Raw genomic sequence first — 16,750 nt, 5'->3', positions numbered from 1 at the left:
GACCACACTAACTACAGAATGCATTTAAGCAACTTTACTGGAATATTAGGCCTACATGTTCAACTCCTCTCAATCTTCATTTGTTGCTGTATTTGTCTTGACACTTATGGAATGAGAACACTGGTCAGTTCCAATTCTTCAGATTAACTGCTGTGACATTTAACATAATGAAATAAAACCACTTCTCCTAAAGAAGTACATATGTGGCCTCGTCGCAAAAATTAATTATGAGATTTTGATTGTCAAAGTGCCATAGCGATAAAAATGACGAAAATAGGTGAATTTGTGTTTATTGCTGTAAATTATAAATTATACCAAGGGGTTTTGAGATACAATACTCAGTTTTTAATTCATAACATTATAAATACTGAAATTAGTGATTTTATTGACAATACCGAGCAAACACAAAACGTTTTTACAACTTTCCACAACTTTCCAGTATTTTGGTTGCAATTAGGTAATGTTGTAGTACAACGTTTTAAAAACGTTTTTTAAAGCTACACTGTGTAACTTTTTTAGTTTATTCTTAGCTAAAATCACTTAGTTCTTTCAAAAATATATGTGCTCATTAATGTATATTTACTTCTTTCAATAATAAAGTAATAATACAGTAATTAAGTATTCTCGTAATTTTATAATATACCATTGAAAATACATACGTGTTGAGGGCATAGACAGTAAAAGAAATGGACGGAGGGATCCCATTGCTTTCTACGGCGTTAAGTGATGTCAGTAAGGAGCACTCACTTCCTGATGGCTGAGCGAACTGCGCAGGCTCAGATTGAGCTTGACGACGTAGATGTGACGTGAGCCTCCTGTCTGACAGCTGTAGGTCTTCTAGTAGTTGTGGAGAGTTAAATCTGAATCACGTTGTTTAAATATTTTCTCCCATTGCTTTTGGCTCACTATGGGCTTCTCCCCATTCTTCCCCCTTGACTTTATCAGACTTTATGTCTCCACGTCCCCCCGACTGTCTCATAGACAGTAAAAGATTGCCTGCGAGCGTCTCCTCAGGTCTATACGGTAATTTCTCAACTGTGTGACAGAGTCGCGTTGGTTATGACGCAATAGTTAGCCTATTTTTACAAAAACAGCTTCTGCGGGGCGATAGTGTAAGATACAAGGTAACAGAGTCTTTTATGCATTGTCGTGTTTCTTTAGAAATAAACAATGGACAAATGGAGTCTTTAAACGTCTCAGATGTAAAGTTATTCACTGTCAAAGTGACTCAAAAATGAATGGGAGTCAATGGGATGCTAACAGCAGGTGATGGCTTGGTTAGCAATGGCAGCCCCTAGGGGTGGAACGCTTTCCGAGCGCTAGATTACCCCCTTGGTTGAGGGTTCGGATGGCGGTCGCCATGTTGCTCCTCCATCTTGAAAGTACATTTACCAAAGAGGGACATACCTGTAAATTCAAGCTTCGCTTTTCGCGTTTTTACACTCGATGGCACCGTGTCGAATGTGAAGAGGAGGATTGCTTGAGGCTGCTATATGATGATGGAGGATCACTTTTAAGCCCCTTTCACACTGCACGTCGGACCCGCAATATTCCCGGAACATTGCCGGGTCGCCTTCTGTGTGAAAGCAACCACGGAATTGATTACCGAATTCGACCTGGGTCGGGGACCTAGTAACATTGCGGAATATATATCAGAGTCGCCAAGGAAGCGGAAAAGAGAATTAAGACGGCAACGTAACGGGCAAATCAACAAGACAAAAGTAAATATTGGAGTGGCCTTTCCAAGATGGAAAGAGCTCATGAGGAGCAACGATTTTAAAAAGAACGCCGACGTTGCCTGCTTTCTTCTCGACAGGTAATATTAATTCAGCCTATTTGTGTATATTGGAAGTTTTACTGTTGCTTGGCTAATTATATCATGGTGTGCTGTGCATAACACTAGAACGACGTCTAGGATAGTTTTCCTCGCGTCAATGATGAAAAAGTATTGTTTACCTTATAACATAAATCCGTGTTCTATGACGGATAACATGAGATTAATATTTTAATTGCATTATAATTTGTTTGCCTTACGCTAGTGATGTCGTACAATATACAGAATAACGATAGCACTGATAAAAGTTACTTTACTAAGATTAGCTTGCATTCGTCTGGGAACCTGATAGCTGATGTTAGCAATGAGCTGGTTAAAAATAACCAAAACGTAAAACTATTATTCATTTTACATAGATTCATTTGATCATAGATCATTTGGTAAATTAAATAACTGCAAATTATAATAGTTTTCAAAAATTACCTCATAACTTGAGTTGAAGCAACACTCACCGAAGAGGTCGAACTGGAAGCCATGACTAAATCGGCCACCGTAGGAGTTGAAACGAAATCGAAATTGAGAGGAACAGAAACTATTATTCACTGGATGGTCATATACCTTTTCACCACTAGATGGGAGAAAATATCACACAGTGTAGCTTTAAGCCTGTTTTACAAACCTTTAAGAAATTTCCCACAAATGTGTCATATATAACTGAAAATTGGAGAATCTCAGCTTCAATGTGGTATATGGCTCATATGCAGGATAATTATGCATCAAATGTGTTGCAGTTTTAAAAATAAGCCTGTGTTTACATTGGAATTGTGAAACAGGACAGTCAAGTGTGTTGATACTTTACCATGCGTGCTTGTTTCAGGCTCTTGAAGTCGATTCTTTTAGTCTATTAATACTCTAATAAGAGTTATTTGACATGTAGCTGCAAAAATTAACGAGTTAGCTGTTGGGGGAGCATCAAAATAAACTACTAATACTCTAATGAGAGTTAGTTGAACTGTATAATTAGTAGAATGTCTAGAGTGGACTATGAAAATTAATAAATATCTACTGTTTTATATTTGATCAGACACCTGCAGTCACTGTTACAGAGGTGATCTATGAGAACCTGAGAAAATCACCAGAGTCTGAAGAAAACCATACCAGCCCCATATACGCAGCTGTAAAGCTTCCTTGGTCAACCTCAGAAAGGTAATGAATAAAATCAGCCTGATAATGATTGTTTGTGATGCGGAAATCTGTGAAATGAATATATCAATCCCTTGAATTGGCTGTTGATATAACTCTAATATATATAAAGTTTTGCTTTAGGTTCCAGTTCTCACTATTAAAGGGTTAGTTCACCCAAAAATGAAAATTATTTCATTAATTACTCACCCTCATGTCGTTGGACACCCGTAAGACCTTCGTTCATCTTCAGAACACAAAAAGCTGATGGCTGTGAAAGGCTTCAGATAGGCCTCCATTGGGATTCAGTATATTCCCACTCACAAGACCCATAAACGCACTAAACACATCGATACAAAGTCCATCTCACTACAGTGGCTGTATAATAATGGTACAATGTGAGAAAAATAGTTATTGTGCAAAAACAAAATCTAAATAATGACTTTATCTGCCAAGTTATTGTCTTCCCGTGTAGGTCTCGGACGTGAACTCATGCGATAGCGGCGCTCCTCCTCTTCTGGGTCATGTATCTAAACGGCGGATCTGCGTCATATTCTCATATTTTGTGTGCACAACAACTATTTTCGTCGCATTTTTTAATTATTGTACAGCCCCTGTAGTGAGATGGACTTTGTAACGACGTCTTTAGTGCCTTTTATTGGTCTTATGAGTGTGTCAGTGGGAATGTACTGAATGACAATGGAGGCCTTTCTGAAGCCTTTCTCAGCCAACAGCTTTCAACAAAAATATCTTCATTTGTGTTCTGAACATGAACAAAGGTCTTACGGGTGTCCAACGACATGAGGGTGAGTAATTAATGAATTTCTTTTTTCATTTTTGTGTGAACTAACCCTTTAACTAAGGCTTTTGCCTCAATAAACTCATAATAACTGCTTAATAGTTAGTAAGGTAGTTTTTAAAATTAGGTGTCGGATTGGGTTATTAAGGGATGTAGAATATGGTCATGCAGAATAAGGCATTAATATGTACTTTATAAGTACTAATAAATAGCCAATATCCTAGTAATACTCTAGAACTAAAGTGTTTTATTGTTTGTTTTACAGACTGTGTTCCAACAGTCAAGAGGGCGATGCCGTGATCTACAGCCTTCTTAAAAGTGAATGAATCTCAGCACTGTGAATAATGAGCTTTAGTAAGCGGGTGGTGTAGATATTTCTTTCTTTTTATTCAAAAAAATGAACTCTATAATTGTGAATTCATATACATTGAGTACAAAATTACCATATGCTCAAACATTAGAACGAGTATAAAATATTTAAAGAAATAATATATACAATGTACAGTGAAGGCAAAAAAATATTAATAAATCAATATGTACATCTTTATGCATGCATCTGTATTTACATTAACATTTAACGTCAACTAGTTTTTTTCATGTAACGATGTGATTTTGAAAAGATAACACTGTTAAAACAGATAAAATGCAAAGTTATATCTATATGAAAATTTGGTCTTTTTTTTATCTTTACTAAAGTTATCATTTACATTAAAATAAAATAATGCCATAATTTACTGATCCTAATGCCAAACCCTTCAAACTCCTTTAATCAAGGTTTTATACAAGCAACAAGCATATGTTTAATGCGCAATAAATTAACACTAGTGCTGCGCTGGAGAAATAACATGCTCCCATTATGACATTAATTTTATACTTTAAAATGTCAACCTCCTATTCTACTCTGCATTTATCGACTCACTGCTGAATCCAAATTCAGCTCAAGCAGCATTTGTCATGTACAGTATCTACAGTGCTAGATCACACTCATAATGCTCTTCAACATCCTACATTTACATACAATCACAATTTAATAACAAGATAAACTAAATCACGCAGGACTCGAACGTGTTCCTGCGAATAACAGTCGTCTTCATGAGGTTTCTATAATTGTTCCAGACTGCATTACCTAAAGGTCATTTCTGTGCTAGAAATTTTCAGTTTTTTTCAAACACTCCCCCATCTGTCACTGGTCAGACAAACAGATAGTCCCGCCCCAAATCTCACACTATTGGTTGAGCCAGTCTTGCCCATCAAGATGCTCAAACAAACACACAGAGCCAGTGTTTGAACCTTCATGGGCTACAAATGGATTACATATAATAATTTAACAACAAAAAACCTTGGTCCTTAAGCTCACAATCGGATGTCCCGAGATTTGTATGAGATTTTCACACTGTGAATTTAAATTGTCCTGTATAATCTGTTCCTCTACGCCTCTCCTGTTGGATCATCAGATTCTGGCTGCTTCCTACAAAAAAGAGGAAATGTCATTATTTCTACAGTGACAATGATACAGAAGAATACAAAAAGCTGCTGGGTTTATGAGGCAGCTGAATTCATGTTTTCTATGGAACTGATAATAGTAAAAATAATAAAACTTAAAAAATGGCAGTAGGAGTAAGTTGTCGTGTCTTAAAGGAATAGTTCTCCAAAAAAATATTATTTTATTAATGAATGGTATTTTAATGTTTTTTTTTTCCATCATTTACACAACACTATTTTCAACTAAAAACATAAAAGTTTGTATGTGTTTTTCTCATTAAATTGCAAGAAAACTGAATTTTGGGGCCAAGTTTTTGCATCCGTGTAAACTACAAAAACACACATTTGTGACCATCACCGTGTACATTAGTATGTGTATGTTGGTCAAAATGTCTGAGCTTATGTCTTCCATGCAACTAAATGAAGACATAAACTTTTACACTAACATCTGCTAAAGTAATTCACACACAAATACTTGAGGATGGGTAAATAATGACAAAATGGTCATTTTTAGGTGAACTATTCCTTTAAGTCTGGTTTCATAACACAAACCCACATGCCATTTTTTGTGAATGACAGCTTTGATGCCCAGCTGCATTCAGCCCATTGAGGTTGGCACCTACTCGAATTTGGTAAGAGGCGCTTTGTCACACGTGACTTCTGAATGAACGCCATTCACCGCCCCATTGGGTGCCTGAAGCTTTGGGATGCTGCCTCGTGGAAGCGTTAGACCACTCAGCTTCATGTCTCTGTATCAAAGGACACATGAATCTTAGAGCGGTGAAATCATACCGAAATCCCACTGAAAATTGGACTTTTAGAAAAACACTTTAAACACAGTGGAAGATTCATTGACTCGTGTCAAAATACTTGAACATTTTTTATCATTGTTTAACACTTTACAATAGGGTTCATAAGGCTTTATACATATATATTAAAATATTTTTAAATAATAAAACATATAATTTATAGAACCTTAATGTTAAGTGTTTTAAATGATTAAGGTTTATATATATACACAAACAGACACATGATTTTAAAATATTTTAAATGTAATAAAATATCAAATGTTGTTTTAAAGCTATTTTTTATTTCATTGTTTTTAAAATATTATTTTAAGTTAATTAAAAGAATTAAAAAATATGTATTTATTTTATGACTATCATGTTAAAAAGAGAATGAGGCTATATATAATTTAACCAATTACACCAGTGTGAGTGTCTGTGATTACCACCAGAGGGCACTCCACCCCGGAGATCTATATGCAATCACCATGACCTAACATTATGTACTAACAGTGGCTCTTTGTAGGAAAACTAGAAAATAACAATCGTAATGTCCGTCTCTGCAACATAGTCACATGAAGGATGAAGGTTATCTTACCCATTTGAATTATTCGCCTCTTCATCCATCCCTTTAGACTCTGTCATTTTGTGTCCAAATAGTTTACGAGCGAGGAAATTCAGCAGGCCGCAGTGGTTGGTGTAGCAACAGAAAGCATCTACTGATACCATCAGCAACAAGAAGATGAACATCACAATGCCCACCACACCACCTTTCCCTAACATCGGCTGACTGACTGCAAGAGAAAGAGGAATCAATTCATTTCACTAAAGAGTGAAAAGGGTGTTAAGGCATATAATACATAATATTTGGCTTGCTCTAATCAATCCTACCAGGTTGTGGGACGGTGAAGTTAAGTTTAGCAGGGCTGGACGAGCCGTTGTGGTTCACTGCTTGAACTTCCATTTGATATTCAGCGCTGTACTGGAGACCATTCAGCTGGATACTGGTGGAGTTTCCAGGAATTTCTTTTTCAGTCCATTCCTCACTCTCCTTATTCTGTTCGAAATGGGACATGTTGCACGGATATAAAGCTTATACTTTACATATTTAAAAAGCATCAAAAGATAGGATGAAGTGATTCGAATTCAGACTGACCCCTTTGTAGCGTACAACGTAGTGTAGGACAGGAGAGCCTCCATCTTTTAGCTGTTTAATTGGGATGGAGACTGAGTTCAGCTCCAATTTTTTCTCGTTCAGAGAGAGAACGGGGCTGTCGGGTTCCCCTAAATGAGGGAAGGAAGACACATCAGATTGGAGAAACAAAGAAACAATGTAACAGGTTGATCTTAGGGCTGGGTGGATTTGGATCTTAGCTTTGAGGTTGTTAAGATTTTCTATTTTATGCTTTTGTAAGTCTCTTATGCTCACCAAAACTGCATTTATTTGATCAAAAATACAGTAAAAACTGTAATATTGTAAAATATTATTACAATTTAAATTAACAGTTTTCTTTTTGAATATCTTTTAAACTTTTGAAAAGTAGTATATATATATATATATATATATATATATATATATATATATATATACACACACACACACATTAATATTGATGTATTTTCTTCTAAACAGCTAATTTCTTAAATAATTCAAGTTTAATAACTAAAATATAGTAAGAATCTAGTTACAAAAACACATTACTCAAGTTTAAAGGAAATGTGTGTCATGTTTTCACAGGGCAAATAAAAAATATTTGTTATATTTAGTTCTTAGAGTATGTCTGTGTCACACTTAAGTAATTGACAATCTAGACAATCCAGTGGATAAGCTCCAAAATCATTCACTACAGTATAGATGCGTGAGATCAGCAGACCAACACTGATTTCATGCTGAAGGAAACCTAAGTAGCATTATTTTTAAGCTTTCTTCAGCATTGAAAACATGCAGGTAAACTCATTTCACACTTCTATATCACAGTAAACAATTAGGGTTGTGTTTTAGCCTATCAACTGGAGATGTATGCATTCAAAATTGATTTACCATCTACAAAGGAAGGTCAGAATAAGGCAATGGTCGGGCCCCGGGACCAGGAGCAGGTCGTAATGCATGGAGAATGGTCATCATCAAGCAGGAATGAGAAAGAATGGGCAGCGAAAGCAAATCATGAACATATGTGATGAGCAAACAGGCATTTATGACAAGAATGACAGCATGACATGAAATCCACCGCTATAAAATGTCTTATCATTATTAAAAACTGATGCTGGGACTGTAGACCAATGGCCATACCCAGACTGAATCTGCAGATGTTTTTTCATATTTTCTGCAATGATTTTGGGGGAAATCTGCAGATTGGATTTAAACAAGGTGAATGTGAGACAGATAGATAGACAGATAGATAGATAGACAGACAGACAGACAGACAGACAGACAGACAGACAGACAGACAGACAGACAGACAGATAGACAGACAGACAGACAGACAGACAGACAGACAGACAGACAGACAGACAGACAGACAGACAGACAGATAGATAGATAGATAGATAGATAGATAGATAGATAGATAGATAGATAGATAGATAGATAGATAGATAGATAGACAGACAGACAGACACAAAAATGTATGAGAGATGGCGAGACAGAAAGACAGATCTGCTTTTTTAGTATATAAGTTTTTCGTAAAGCTTGTCACACGACATTATATATTTATGCTTGGGCGCAGATTCTGTGTGGGCCTGACAATGGCTTAAAAAAAAACATGATAATATTCATAATGGCTAACGACATCAAAAATGGTGGATAAGCAGCAGATGAAGTGAATAGACAGGAGAAAATTCTGCTGATACTCACGTTGAGACTGTGTGAAGATTCTGTGTTCTGTGGAGAAGTTGCCCTGGTAATGCGAGTTTTTGGCAGCAAAACGAACTGAGTACTCTGTGTACGGCTCAAGGCCCTTGATCTCCAGGGGATCTACAAATGTAAGTTTTTTTCATCACACATCTGAATTTAAAAATCACCAAAAATGTAAACCACACCACTTAAAATCACTTATTTACTTGTGGGTTTGATGACACTTTGACTCCAGGTTTCTTCAGACGGTTTCTTCCACTGAAGGATGTACTGGGTAATAGAGGACCCTCCATCCTGTACTGAGACACTCTGGATGAGGACTGAAGATGAGGTCCCTGAGGCCACACTGAACCGAGCGGGTGTCCCAGGCCAGGCTTGTGAGAGAGAAGGAGGGAAGTTATTAATAAAAAGCATTATAGAAAGATTATGCACACATAAATAAATATCAACAAAGCAAAGTTTGTTAACTTCATCAAATGTTATGCATGATCACAAAGAATTGTTGTAATTCTCAAGGATGCATAGGCTAAATTATACATTAAATGATATAAAAAAAACATATAAACCGATCAGGCATAACATTATGACAGGTGAAGTGAATAACTGATTATCTCTTCATCACAGCACCGGTTAGTGGGTGGGATATATTAGACAGCAAGTGAACATTTTGACCTCAAAGTTGATTTGTTCGAAGCAAAAAAATGGGCAAGCTTATGGAATTGAGAGAGTATGACAAGGGACAAATTGTGATGGCTAGACGACTGGGTCAGATCATCTCCAAATCTGCAGCACTTGTGGGGTGAAGTTAATGCTGGTTCTGATAGAAAGGTTTCAGAATAAACAGTCCATCACAGTTTGTTTTTGTGTTTGGGACTACATTGGTGCATATATATATATATATATATATATATATATATATATATCAAATATATTATTTATATTATATGAATCATATCTATTCAATTATATCTTTATCAATTAAAATGCCTCCATATACACAATGCATAATGGATTAAAATTTCTCTCTCTCTCTCTCTCTCTCTCTCTCTCTCTTTCTCTCTCTCTCTCTCTCTCTCTCTCTCTCTCTCTCTCTCTCTCTCTCTCTCTCTCTCTCTCTCTCTCTCTCTCTCTCTCTCTCTCTAGATGTATACTGTAAGTCTGTATATGGTGAGGCAAGACTTTGAGCCTTACTTATCAGCTGGAAGTCCTCAGTGGTTGTGCCTGCGGTGTTGCTGGCTATGCAGGAGTACAAGCCACCATCAGAGGGCATTACATTTTCAAGAGTCAGCTCAGATCCCTCCACACTCGTCTGCCCACACATGTTCATGCAAACAGGAAAGACAATAAGAGACAGGAAGAAGTAATTAAGATCGAAGAGAAAAGTACATCGGCCAAACTTCCTGTAGATACAGAATCCCTCCCCGCAGTCACCACCATCAAAGAATATTATAATTCAATTATAATCCATTTCCAAAAGGAAACCACATGATTTGATTGTCTTAAAGATATTTCCAAAGCGAATTATTAATCTCAAGTTTTTAAAATGTATTTATTGTAAACTACAATGGAGTAACTATTTAGATGTTTCTCACCATTTTTTCTTGGGTAGCCTTCCTGACCCACTGTATGGTTGGAGCTGGATGTCCTGTGGCATTGCAGAGCACAGATCCAGTTTCTCCTGGAATAATGACCAGCTGGTTTGGATCCAAGTCTATAGTTGGACGCTCTGAACATGATCAATAGGACAAGCAAAAATGTAATTACATTTAAAATACTATAAAATATCAAGATACATATTGAGCCAAATATTGCAGTTCTGTAGTCTGGGTTTCTGTTACACTTTTGCGGGAACCAATCACACACTAGCTTATCCATCTGGTGTGCTATTGGCGGGTTAAACACGATGACAGATAGAGAAATGATGGGTCGTTGCCCGTTGATCACGCCTCTTGTGGTCTGATTGATTGAAGGACTATCCAATTGCATACAGAGTCATTCAAATAATGCTTGTTGATCACGCCTCTTGTGCAGTAGAAAATAGAGAGCAGACTCCCCAGACCAATGTTCAATTTTAAATTGAGCTTGGACTGGTGCCAGCCAGACAAGCAGATATGCATAATAATAATAATAATAATAATAATAATAATAATAATAATAATAATAATTCATTACATTTATAAAGCGCTTTTCTAGGCACTCAAAGTACTTTACATAGAAGGGGGAATCTCCTCAACCACCACCAATGTGCAGCACCCACCTGGATGATGCGACGGCAGCCATATTGCGCCAGAACGCTCACCACACACCAGCTGATTGGTGGAGAGGAGACAGAGTGATGAAGCCAATCAGGATATTGGGATAATTAGGAGGCCATGATGAACAGAGGACAATGGGCAAATTTTAACAAGGCTGCCGGTGATACACCCTTACTCTTTATCGAAGGACATCCTGGGATTTTTAACGACCACAGAGAGTCGGGACCTCGGTTTAACGTTTCATCCGTAGGATGCATTTGTGTAAAATTTTAATATTTCCATTATCCTACAAGAGTTTTGTTTGGGTCTGGCCCATTGGAGAGTGTCAATGTGATGTTTGCACGGGATCAAATTCCCCATATCTGTGTTTGTAACGATCGTAAACAGAACAAAAAAGGTTTCCTTGGAACAAATCTTTGGCTAAACAAAAAAAGGAAATAAAAGTAGAGAAAAAACAAACAGTTCAGCCAACAGTTGTGAGTGAACAGTTTAAAGTCAACATGAAGCTCCATTCACAACCTATTTGACGTATAAAGTGAACAGGATATTTAGACGCTGGTTTCAATGTTATCATCCGCAATTGACTGTCTGGATCGAAGAAATGGGTGTTGCCATCCAAAAAGGGCATTTTTTAAAATAATTTTACATCATGTATGGGCTAACTGACTGAGTTTACTGGCCGTAGATACCTAAAAAAAATAATTAAAGGGATAGTTCACCCAAAAATTCAAATTCTGTCATCATTTACTCACCCTTATGTTGTTCCAAACCTGTACGAGTTTCTTTCTTCTGCTGAACACAAAAGAAGATATTTTGAAGAATGTTTGTAACCAAGCAGATAGAACAACCATTCACTACCATAGTACGGAAAAAAATACTATGGTAGTGACTGGTTGTTCTATTTGCTTTGCTTTACAAAATATCTTCTTTTGTGTTCAGCAGAAGAAAGAAACTCATACAGGTTTGGAACAACATGACGGTGAGTAAATGATGACTGAATTTTTGGGTGAACTATCCCTTTAAGATAAAACTAAAACATATAATGCAGACCAACTGCCCTTGCCCATTCGATGAGTCTATGCTTTTAGCCAAGCGCAAAGACATTCAAGGTTTTAAATTCTTCTAGGTCTCACCTGAGACATCCAGAATAAATGTGGCAGTGTTTTCTCCAATCTTATTGGTAGCCGTGCAGACATACTTTCCAAAATCACTCCTGGTCACTGCAGAGATGGTGAGCTCACTCTTATCTGTGTTGTATTTGTAACGGGAGTTGTCAAAGGTGGAAGGGCTGAGGGAAGAGATGCAGAAAATCAGTCTTTCTGCCACTATTGTTCATATAAACAATATACTCATGGGAGGAGAACTACTAACAACTAAGAGACAAAAGGAAGCTGCAAAGACAAAAACAGTCTGAGACTAAAATATGAATAAACAGACTCTAATTAATCATACAGGCTCTGTTCTTAAATCTAGCGATCTGCCTTGTAGGGCCAACAGCCTTCGAATAATGAACACTTACCCAGCTAATGGGTAACGTTTTCAGGACTTTAGCTAACATTCTGGCAAGGTTATGACAAATGTTTTTCCAATAACGTTAGTAGAACGTTTGTTCAAAGTTATCTGTTCTGAAATCACAAAAATGTTATTTATGGAACATTCATGGTAAAAGTTCATTAAATCGTTTTCTGAAATGTTTTAGTTGGATGATCGTTTACATTTTTAAATGTTACTACTTGTTCCCTTTCGGTCAGTCACATTCAACGTTACGTCAGACGTGGGGTACATGCGTAACCTAGACAATTCGGAGATGTTCAGAGAACATTCACGAGCAATGTTTTGGTGATTTTTGCAAACATTGATTTACAATATTAGAAGAACTGGATGTTTTAGAGAAAATTCAGTAATAAAGTTTTCATAACTTAAAATATTATGAACGTTAGGAACATAGCTTGTTAGCTGGGTATGATCTGGGTATGGAGGTAGCTCACTAGGTTTTGAAATGGAGCCTTAGAAGTCTAGATGGATTATTTTCACAATTCATGAAAAAATGTTTGACTTCAAAAGTACATTTGCAAATATAAAAAGACTGAGCCTACTGATTATAGGTAAGCATTAAAGAAGATTTATAGCATTTTCTGTTGATCTACATACACTATCCATGTAATATTTGGAGTGGGCTCTCCTTTGACCAGGCAGCTTATAGACACACTGGTATTGGGTCCAGCAGAAACACTCTTTCTCTCCTGATGAATCCGTACGGTCGGTGGCTCTGGAGAATGGGATTTTTAAAGCAGATGTTTTTTAGAGGACATATTCACCCTAACTACACTAAGAACAAACACAATTAATTCCTCTACGTCCTCACCGTTAACAACAACAGAGATCTGGAGATCCTTAGTTACGGGGCGTCCCTTGATCTTGCCTTCACAGATGTAGATTCCACGGTCTTCCTGCTGAATTCCCACAATCTGCAGGGATCTATCTGGCAGGATTTTGAGATTACCTCGGCCTAAGAGAAGAGGGAAGGTAGAGCATGAGCAGCGTCAAAGATGCAATCTTGGTACTTTAGATTCATGAGACGAAGCCTTTACAAGCTCACATGCGCACTCTTAATAGGCCAGCTCACCCCAAATTGAAAATTCTGTCGTTATTTCGAAACATAGGCTCATTTGGGGCCGTTTCACTAGGGGATGTAAAAACCAACAACTTTCATTCCTGTTCATTGTTTACATTATGATTAAAGTTAAAGGGTTAGTTCACCCAAAATTGAAAATTGTGTCATTAATAACTCACCTTCATGTCGTTCCAAATCTGGAATACTTTAATTTAAATGAAGATCTTTTTTAAGGAATATGAGACATTTCTGTCCCTTGACAGCAACACAACTGACACTTTGGATGCTTCAAAATGTTCATAAAGAGATTGTTAAACTAATTTATATGAATTGTGCGGTTTAGTCCAACATTTCTGAATAGACATGAACGCTTTATGATGAACATATTTCATTTAATAACTTTTATTCACATATAAACCATTATCAACTCACACATTAGTTGTGGTAAATGAAAGCTCAAGCCTGTTTGCTTGACATGTGAGAGAACCAATGAGGTTCATTCTCGTGTTACGCATCACGTTTGAGCTTCCGTAAGAACTAGTGAGGTTTGTTCTCATGCACAATTAATATGGATTAGCTTTACAATCTCTTTATGAACTTTTTGAAGCGTTAAAGCGGTAGTTGACGCTGTCAATGGAGGGACAGATATCTCTCAGATTTCATTCATTTTAGCAACACTCAGGGGACATTTCATGTCCGAGCTGCTGCGATACGTACAACAAAAAACATAACAGAATGTTGCCAGATTCATGTTCATTGGGTTTTGATTAAAACAAAACGTACAGTTAGCAACACTCATTCTACATTTCACTTTGAAACTGTCTTACAAAATGTGCAAGACATCTAAACAAATGCAAAAGGAGATATGTGGGTAAGCAAATAATGATAGACTTTTCATTTTGGGGTGAATTGTTCCTCTATGGTTGTCAATGGTGGCATTTACTTGAAATGCGAAATAACTGGATGTTTTGGAGCTGTTTCTTACGGCCTCAGGAAGAAACAAATGTAGACCAAACTGTTCACAAATGTTTCCCAACTAATAGTGAGAAACATCTCTTGATTTGGTTGCAAATCGGTCAGAAAACGAATGCACAGGCCCCCCGCCACCCTATCACTGACTCGTCCACCATCGCCATCCCGCCATTTTGCCAACTGCCAGGCATCACAAAGAGCTAGGAATTTGAGGAGACCCCCATACCACATAAAACATTGGCAGAACCTGCAGCATGGCCACGACCCCTACCGTCATCATTCACGATGCGATTGTTCCGAAGCCAGTAGACCTCCACCTCGGGCTTGCCAGAAACCACACAGGGAATGGTTATCGTCTGGTTCACCAGAAATTCATGGTATGTCTTTGTTTCGCCAAAGTCCAGTTTTTCTGATAGTAGGACAGAATTTCACATTAGAGTCAATATTGGGATTTATCGCTTGATAGAAAAATAACGGAACAATACAAGTCTTTAGGAACCCACCATAGACATAAAGCTGGTAGCTCGTCGTCTTCTTTGTGCCAAGATCATTTTCAGACACACAGCTATAGATTCCACTGTCACCTAACTGAACGTTATTTACGGTCAGTGAACTCGAAGACTCATCATGCGTCTTGACTTCATAGCGATCTTCATCCACCTCTTCATTATCTTTTAACCAACTGATTTCTCCCTCTGACTTGGCTGAAACGCAGATATGGAAAGACAGAAAAGAAAACATAATAAAATCTTTTTATGAAACTGACATTCTATGTGATATTAAAAATGTTTCGATTGGTACAGACTGTTGCAGCAACTTTTTTTTTTTTTACATTGAAACAAAACATCAAACCAAGTAAAGCAGCAATAGAAAATGAATTAATTGGTGCTGGAATTATTGTATTGTATTGTTGACACTTGAGGAGTACTGATCTACATTCAATAAAAATCATCTTGAGCCCTGCTTTGTGTAACTTCCCAAAGCAGCATTATTGTTTGCACTTAGTTTGATATTTTTGTAAGTCATTAAGACATTTTTAAATGTGACTGTCGAGATACAATTTGACATTCATTGTGTGTCAATTATAGACATTCTTTGTGAACCTTAGTCAGTTTTTACAACAAAACACACCAACCTTTGCACAAGAGCAGAACTTTGCTTCCCACCTCCACATCTGGTTCATTAGCGATGATGTCTAATCTAGCATCTAAAATGAAAGGAAACACATTCCACAAATGATGAACAATAACGTTTACACTGTACATTAGTTTTATCAGTGAAACCATAGAATCAAGTGGCAATGCTGAATATTTTCAAGCCAAAGCACGTTTTACTCCATCACTACCACAAATAGCTTTGATTCTAATATTGGACAGACAACGAGGAAAAGAGTAAATGGATATTGGAAATGACCGGCTTCCCTTATGGAAGCAATATTTCTTCCTGTATAAGTGATCAAAGATGTCCAGCTACAAAGAACAGAGCAACAATGTAACGGTTTTCTTTTATAATCTCTCCTTCACAAGGGAATGTGATACTGTATGTCCATTAATTTGCATATTTTATATCTATATATTTTTATCTGTAATTGTTGAAACAATGATGTGTTAAATGTAGATTGAGTAATCCTTTATTTTAAGCCATGCCAGGCTATTTTCATGGTAAGAGAAAATGTCATCAATTAATTAAAAAATATATTAAATTTTAATTTAATATATTATAAAATTGTCAATACAAATGATATTGTCAAACTGAATCAGAATGAAATTTGTAATCCTTGCTTCTATTTTGATCTAAAGGTTCAATCTACCGTAAGTCTACTCTATCTAAAATGCAAGTCATTGTGTAACAGAAATGTAATTTCACTCATAGATTAGGAAAGTAAATCCCGGCTCACCTATCACTCTTGATACAATAAGGAGTCCAAACAGTCTGAGTAAAATCATGGTTGCAGTCTTCTCTTCCTGCGCACCTCTCCTGGAGTCTAACAGGCAACGTGTCCCCCATGATTTTATACGCTATGACAGAGACAG

General features: G+C 36.9%; 2 protein-coding genes across 2 annotated transcripts in view; one reads left to right on the top strand and one right to left on the bottom strand.

Moving 5' to 3' along the window:
- The window catches only part of cd22 (cd22 molecule), a 47,375-nt gene extending 43,227 nt beyond the window's left edge, over nucleotides 1-4,148 (top strand). Inside the window, exons 7-8 of the mRNA XM_067448007.1 lie at nucleotides 2,859-2,980; nucleotides 4,021-4,148. Coding sequence (XP_067304108.1) covers nucleotides 2,859-2,980; nucleotides 4,021-4,081 — 183 coding nt within the window. The 3' untranslated portion in view covers nucleotides 4,082-4,148. The remainder of the gene's footprint in view (nucleotides 1-2,858; nucleotides 2,981-4,020) is intronic.
- Nucleotides 4,149-4,335: 187 nt separating this feature from the next.
- LOC137082672 (neural cell adhesion molecule 1-like) lies at nucleotides 4,336-16,750 on the bottom strand. The gene is made up of 16 exons (XM_067448005.1): nucleotides 16,615-16,750; nucleotides 15,853-15,924; nucleotides 15,221-15,421; nucleotides 14,989-15,126; nucleotides 13,497-13,640; nucleotides 13,283-13,400; nucleotides 12,265-12,419; nucleotides 10,469-10,602; nucleotides 10,068-10,185; nucleotides 9,083-9,250; nucleotides 8,877-8,996; nucleotides 7,179-7,306; nucleotides 6,914-7,079; nucleotides 6,621-6,816; nucleotides 5,861-5,986; nucleotides 4,336-5,223 (listed from the first exon to the last, which is right to left on the bottom strand). The coding sequence occupies exons 1-16, from the start codon at nucleotides 16,661-16,663 to the stop codon at nucleotides 5,184-5,186; spliced, it is 2,073 nt and encodes a 690-aa protein (XP_067304106.1). The 5' UTR covers nucleotides 16,664-16,750; the 3' UTR covers nucleotides 4,336-5,183.

This window comes from Pseudorasbora parva, chromosome 7, assembly GCF_024679245.1.
Source record: "Pseudorasbora parva isolate DD20220531a chromosome 7, ASM2467924v1, whole genome shotgun sequence".
Classification (NCBI taxonomy): Eukaryota; Metazoa; Chordata; class Actinopteri; order Cypriniformes; family Gobionidae; genus Pseudorasbora; species Pseudorasbora parva.
Note: the sequence above shows the minus strand (reverse complement) of the source record. Positions and strands in the feature narration are given on the sequence as shown.